The sequence below is a fragment of the Sorex fumeus genome, unplaced genomic scaffold (genome assembly GCF_029834395.1).
Source record: "Sorex fumeus unplaced genomic scaffold, SorFum_2.1 ptg000061l, whole genome shotgun sequence".
In the NCBI taxonomy this organism is placed as follows: Eukaryota; Metazoa; Chordata; class Mammalia; order Eulipotyphla; family Soricidae; genus Sorex; species Sorex fumeus.
Genome location: NW_026606118.1, coordinates 14,067,999 through 14,074,640, shown reverse-complemented (window position 1 = coordinate 14,074,640; position 6,642 = coordinate 14,067,999). Strand labels below are relative to the sequence as shown.

At 48.4% G+C, this 6,642-nt stretch overlaps 1 protein-coding gene across 1 annotated transcript; it reads left to right on the top strand.

Annotated features, from left to right (window-relative positions):
• The first annotated feature begins 249 nt into the window (after positions 1-249).
• LOC130034481 (mitochondrial import receptor subunit TOM6 homolog) lies at positions 250-739 on the top strand. Its single transcript, XM_056126034.1, has one exon. It carries the CDS (start codon positions 257-259, stop codon positions 479-481), a length of 225 nt encoding a protein of 74 aa, XP_055982009.1. The 5' UTR covers positions 250-256; the 3' UTR covers positions 482-739.
• Positions 740-6,642: the final 5,903 nt, after the last annotated feature.

Here is a 6,642-nt window from a genome sequence, read left to right as displayed (position 1 = left end):
CACTCAATGCCTCTTTTGCAGACCACAACACCCAAACGGAGAGAGAGAACACAGGGGATTGCCCTGCCACAGAGGCAGGGGGGATGGGGGGATGGGGGTGGGAGGGATATTATCCATGGTGGTGAAAAACGGGCACTGGTGGAGGGATGGGTATCTGATCATTGTATAATTGAAACCCAAGCACAAAAAAAATTGTAAATCTACAACTGTAAAAAAATAAATAAATAAAAATAAAATATAGAGGCAGGGGGCGGCCATGGCGTCCGGCGGGGTCGGCGTGAGCGCTGCAGCCGGGGCCGCCTATGCCACGGACATGCCGGACAACGTGTGCGACTGGCTTCGGGGCGTCTACCGCTTCGCCACTGACAGGAACGACTTCCGGAGGAACTTGATCCTGAATTTGGGACTTTTCGCTGCTGGAGTTTGGCTGGCCAGGAACTTGAGCGACATTGATTTAATGGCACCTCAGCCTGGGGTGTAACCCAGAGGCACAAGGAATCCCTGTAGAACCTTCCAAAGACAGCTCTAATCTGGCTTTCCTGATGGCAGCTGATGTGATCCAGAGGGACCTTCCCAGTTTCCTCCTCTTCCCACGAGTCCACTCAGAACTCCATCCTCTTGGCAGCATTCAGGCTTCAGTCGCGGTGATATCCTGTTTTGTGAAGTTCTGTAATGGTCCCCAAGTTTCTGGAGGGGTGCACTTTGACCTTATGTATGGTATTTAAACAATATTTGAAATAAAGACTACATACAAAGGCAAAAAAAAATAAAAAATATAAAAAAAAAATTAAATAATCACCAAAAAAAAAAAAAAACCCAAGTTCCTTCCCCTTGGCCGCGGCGGGGTTTCGCGGTGCGCCGGGCTCCGTGTCGCTGGTCACGTGGTGGTGTCGTCAGGCCAGCTGGAGCCCCGCCTGCCTATTGCTACTGCACCTCCCCCCGAGGACCGCGCGCCGGTCGAAAACGTCGGTCGCCTTCACCCCGGTCGCGCCGGCAAAGCTGATGGCTGGGCTCGGGCCCGCGCTCACGCTCCTCCTCGTCCCTCTGCTCGTGGGGGCAGCGCTGGCCGATGGCGGTGAGTCGGGGCCAGTGTGGACCGCTGACCCCCGGGAGGGCGCAGTTCCCGACCGGCGGAGGGGGAGTGGGGGGAGGGTGGTGTTGGGGGTGCGGAGGAGGGGTGCGGGTCCTGGCACACCGGGACTGCAATGAAGCTAGAGAAAGAAGCAGAGAAGGGAAGGGGAGAAGGGGCGCACTGAGCGCCCCCAACCCCGCGGGTTCTGCGAAGCCGGAGCTCCGAGCCCGAGCCTGGGGAAAGTGCGGGACAAGGTGGGGGGTTGGTGGGGAGGGTGGTGTTGGGGTTGCGGAGGAGGGGTGCGGGTCCTGGCACACCGGGGCTGCAATGAAGCTAGAGAAAGAAGCGGAGAAGGGAGGGGGAGAAGGGGCGCACTGAGCGCCCCCAACCCCGCGGGTTCTGGGAAGCCGGAGCTCCGAGCCCGGGGAAAGTGCGGGACAAGGTGGGGGGCGGGGGTGGGGATGGGGGAGGAGAGGACTCCGCGAGCACCCGCCCGGAGAACAACTTCTGCCCAGTTGTGTCCAGAGGGTCCTTCCCGCGCTCCCCTCCCGCCGGCCCCGCCTTCTGCTCGGCTCTCCCGGGACTTGTACCGGGGCCGCGCTCCCCCCCCCCCCCCCCCCCCCCGCCCTCGCCAAAGCTGCTTTCGCAGGGGGCAGTTCAGCCTCTGTCTGCGGCCCTGCTTCATTTCATTACTTCCTTCTCAGAAACCCGGTGCGCCTCTCCTCCCTCTCCCTCACCCTCTCCCTCACCTTCTCCCGCTCCTCCTCCCTGTCCCTCTCACTCTCCACCTTATCCCTCTTTCCTCTCCTAAGCCCTCTCCCTCTCCCTCACCCAGAGGGGATCTTCCACCCTTCCTCACTCCCCGCTGCCAGGGAATCTGCCCATGCTTCTCACTTGCCACCCTACAGGGAACCCCACTTCTCCCCCTTGGACCCAAACACAAATACCAGGTGTCCAGGAGGGGCCAAGAGTAAATCTTCCCTAAGGGGGCAGAAAGTGAGAAGGTTTTTTTTTTTTTTTTTTTTTTTACCAGAAACCACAAAAGTCTCCCTGAGTTCTCTAATACATCCTGTTTTGCCAGTGGCTTCAGGGTGGAGAGAATGTCCCCTGCTTACCACAGAGTGAGTTTCCACCTTTTAGGAGTTCCTGAGGGCACCCCTTGAAGCTATACGTGCCCCTGAGGATGCATCCCTAGGGTTGACCTGTCACCCTCTGTGCAGCTTCTTTGTTCTCTGGGCCTGCTCAGGCCATGCCAAAGGGGCACTTCTGCCTGTGACCTTTTTGTTTGTTTGTTTTGGTTTTCCTTTTTTTTCTTTTTTTCTTTTATTTTTTTGACAAAGAAAACAGCCAAAAATTTTCTTTTTTTGTTTTTTTATTTTTTGGTTTTCCTTTTTTTTTTTATAATACACGATTACTGCTATTTATTCAGCCATTGATTAAGCTGATTGCATTGGGCATGAACTCCACATTACTGATTTTTAATTCAGAATGTTAATTTTATTTTATTACTATTTTTATTATTATTCTTTTCCCGCATGAGTTATAAAGCTTTCCTGTTTGAGTTTCAGTAATACAACAATCAATCACCCGAACCTCCACCAATGCCCATCTCCCATCCCCAAGGTCCCCCGAATCCCCCAATCCCACCCCTCCCCTAGCCTCTATGGCAGACAATGTGCCCCAGACTCTCTTTTGTATTGCTTGTTATAAATAGCAGAAGATGTTGCAGCCTCACTCTCCTGGAATTCTGAAATTTTAGATAATCAGACTCTGGAGAAATCTCTGCAACAGGAGGAGTGAGCTGCTCAGTTGAAGATTCTTTTGTGTGTCTCTGGATCAGGATCATTCAGGAGCTTAAGTAGTAGCTGGAGGCAATTTGTGAGCATGACTTCCCTGGTCCCATGGAGATGGGGACATGTGAAGGACCAGCCCATGCCCTATTCCTTGAGGCCTCGAGTTTGCCATCACTGAACCCATGTACTTGCACTTTTCATTGGGTTCTGGAGGTTGGTGGTGCCAGGATTCTGAGGGGGTAGGTGGAAGGACGACACCTGTCCCCGTCTGAGGCACCCCAATGAAGTCGGCCCGGCTTTAAAATCCAGAGGCATCTCTGCAGGGACCTACTCAGTTCGGAGATTCTTTTGTGTGTCTCTGGATCATAGAAATCTGGGCACATTCTACTGCCTGCTGTAGCCAAGTGAAAGGTCTTCTGACTCCTGGGGAGGCCGAGGAATCACTGAACTTGTCAATGGAAAGGTTCCCTCCTGACTTGAACTGGCCTGGCCTGGCAGTGCAGAGTTCCAGAACTGAGAAATGGGTCAGTTCTGGAAACTAGAGAAGTGGTCTGGGAGACATCAGGCAACCTACTTTTATTCACTGTATCATTGTATCGCTGTCAATCCTGTTGTTCATTGATTTGCTCTAGTGGGCACCAGTAATGTTTCCATTTGTCCTGAGATTTAGAAGCCTCTCCTTACTCATCCTTTCCAACAGTGCCTCATTGGAGGCTCTGTTAAGGTGAGGGGAGTGAGACCCATCATTGTTGCTGGTTTTGGCATATCGAATATGCCACAGAGAGCTTTCCGGGCTCTGCCATGCAGGCAGGATACTCTCGGTAGTTTACAGGTTCTTGGAGAGGAATTGGTTTGGGGTTGGTTTTGTGTTTTTCCTGGCTCTGTTTCTTTAAGCACATATATGAGTTGCATCTTCCAGAACTTGCCTTTCTCATTCTAAATTTCTTGATACTTTCCAAGTCTAATCTTGGAGTAGAAAATGCCATACTTCATTTTTCATTAGCTCAATAAGTTTTCATTACATGTATATAAATATATATACCACATCTTCTTTTTCAACGTCTAAAATTTTTATTATTGTTTTTATTAGTTAATTAGTGCCCAAAATATGGTATTGATGTACAAAATTACTACAGCCTGTCAAGATCAAATTGTACACACTCCCCCCTGCGTGTCCCTGTGTCAATTCTAGTCCAGTCATTATCTCTCCAACCCCACTTCCAGTACATAGCACTTCTTCTTTATCCAACCACCTTTCATTGGCACTTGGGTTATTCCATATTCCCTTGTGAATGCTACTATATGAATACAAGCATGTATGTGTTCCTTCTGTTTGTGTTCCCATACTCTTTGCATCGATATAGAAGCCTAGAATTGCTGAATTACATGGTACATCTACTTTCATTGTTGTGAGAAATGTCCATACTGAGTTCCAAAGGATCAGCACTGACCTGATAATCTCTTCCGTGCAATCCAGTGGATGTGGGCAGAGGCAACATCAAAAACTTAGGACCTATTAATGTCAATGGCATTTGGCACAGACCTGTATCCCAAATGAGCATACCATGACACAGTACAATCAAACTGGTAAAATCAAAGATAAGAGAGAATGGTAAAATCAATGATAAAATGTACACCTCTGAAAGGAACACAAATAAGACTACAACAAGTTTTCCTAAGAGGAGATCTGTAGAGGGGCTGGAGCAATAGACAGCAGATAGGGTGTTTGCCTTGCACAAGGCCAACCTGGGTTCGATTCCCAGCATCCCATATGGTCCCCTGAGCACCACCAGGGGTAATTCCTGAGTGCATGAACCAGTAGTAACCGCTGTGCACTGCTGGGTGTGACCCCAAAGGCAAAAAAAAGAGAGGAGATCAGTAGGTCAGAGAGTGCCTGTAATGATATACTGAAGGGCTGAATGGAAAGAATCTCGAACCAAGAACTCTACTGAACTAGATTATCATGCATACTACAAAGAGTGATAAGGAGCTTTGCAGACTAACAAGAGTTAAGGGAATGCATAATCACTAAATCAGCCTTGTAAGAAACCCTGTAGGAACATTTACAAGAAGAAATAGAATTGTACTTGGAAGCAGTAACACTTTTTAAAACTGTAATTGTTGGGGAGAGGCAGTGCTGAGGGATGAAAGAGGTTAAGGTAGTTACCTTGTATGCAGCCAACCCGCACTCAGTCCCCAGTATTTTCTGGTTCCCTGAGCACCACTGAGGGTGACCCCTGAATAGAGAGGCAAGATTAGCCCCTGAGAGTCATCGGGTATGCTCCAAAACTAAAGGAAGTAACAATAATACATAATATGAGGACCAGGGATATGTCTCAGTAGTTGAGCACTTGCCTTGCTAACCTGAGTTTTCCCTTCACAGACATTCATTCTCTACGCTATAACTTCACCATACCACTTGAGTCCAGTTCTGTGCAACCGTGGTGTGATGTTCAAGGTCAGCTGGATGCAGATAATTTTCTTTCCTACTACTGTGGAAGTGACACTGTCAAGAATATGAGTGTCCTGGGGGTGATTTTGTCTGCCACAGAGACCTGGGAAGACCAGATTGAAATGTTGAAAGAAGCAGGGAAATTGTTCAGACAATCCTGTCCTGACATGAAACTGGAAAATTTGTTTGCCAGGGGTAAGTTGGAGAGATTCATGTCCAGAGGAAAGCAGATTCTAAGGTTAAACGCTATATAAATATGACCATGTACATACACACACACACACACACACACATACATGTTTAGAATATGGTACTTACGTCTAAGGAAATGTTTTTTTTCATCACTTCTAGCATATTATTTTTTTTTTTCCCGTCCCTCCACCTCCCAGCCCTGCCCCATGGTCGGCCCATACCTCCATCCCAGCCTCCATTCCCCTGTCGCGCCCCTGGGTTGGCTCATCCCCCCCACCTCGCCCTGGAGTCACCAGTCCCCCCGCCCCCCCCCGCCCCCCCCCCCCTGCCCCAGGGTCCGCCCATCCCCGCCCCAGGATCCGCCCTTCCCCCTTCCCCCTTAGGGACAGCCATCCCCCACTCCTCTGAATCAGACATCTCTCCCCGCCTCCCTCTAGCGTATTATTTATAACAAGCAATATAAAATGAATTATTTAGGGCCTGCTGTAAGGGCAGGCATTAGGGGTAGTTGGGAAAATTAGAAATAGTAGTGGTGGAAAGGTGAAATGGTGGTGGAATTTGGTGTTGTAATTTTTTTAAAAATTTTTATTAGTGAAACACCATGAGGTACAGTTGTAGACTTACAAATTTTTGTGCTTGGGTTTCAGTTATACAATGATCAATACCCATCCTTCCACCAGTGTCGATTCTCCACCACCAACTGATCCAAGTACCAGGAGGATTATTCCATGGTGTTGTAATATTGAAAGCAACAAAATATCATAAAGAACTTTATAAAATAAATAAATAGATTTTTGAAAATAAATAAAATACGGTATGTGTTAGGCCAGAGAGATAACACAGACCCTAAGACTTGCCTTGTATGTGACCAACCCAAACCCTATCCCTATCACCCCGTAATTTCCCTCGGGCCTAGTAGGATTCATCCCTGAACACAGAGCCAGGAATAATCCCTAAACACCACCACCATTGGTTTGGTATGGCCCCCAAACCAATATATAAATATATGTAATATATATATGTGTGATATCTATCCTCATATAGGAAGGTCTTTTCTGCCTTTTTTGTTTTTTGGCAAGACTGAAAAGGTATTCGAGTGAAAACTATTTTGGTTACCCAAGGAATAAAGAAGG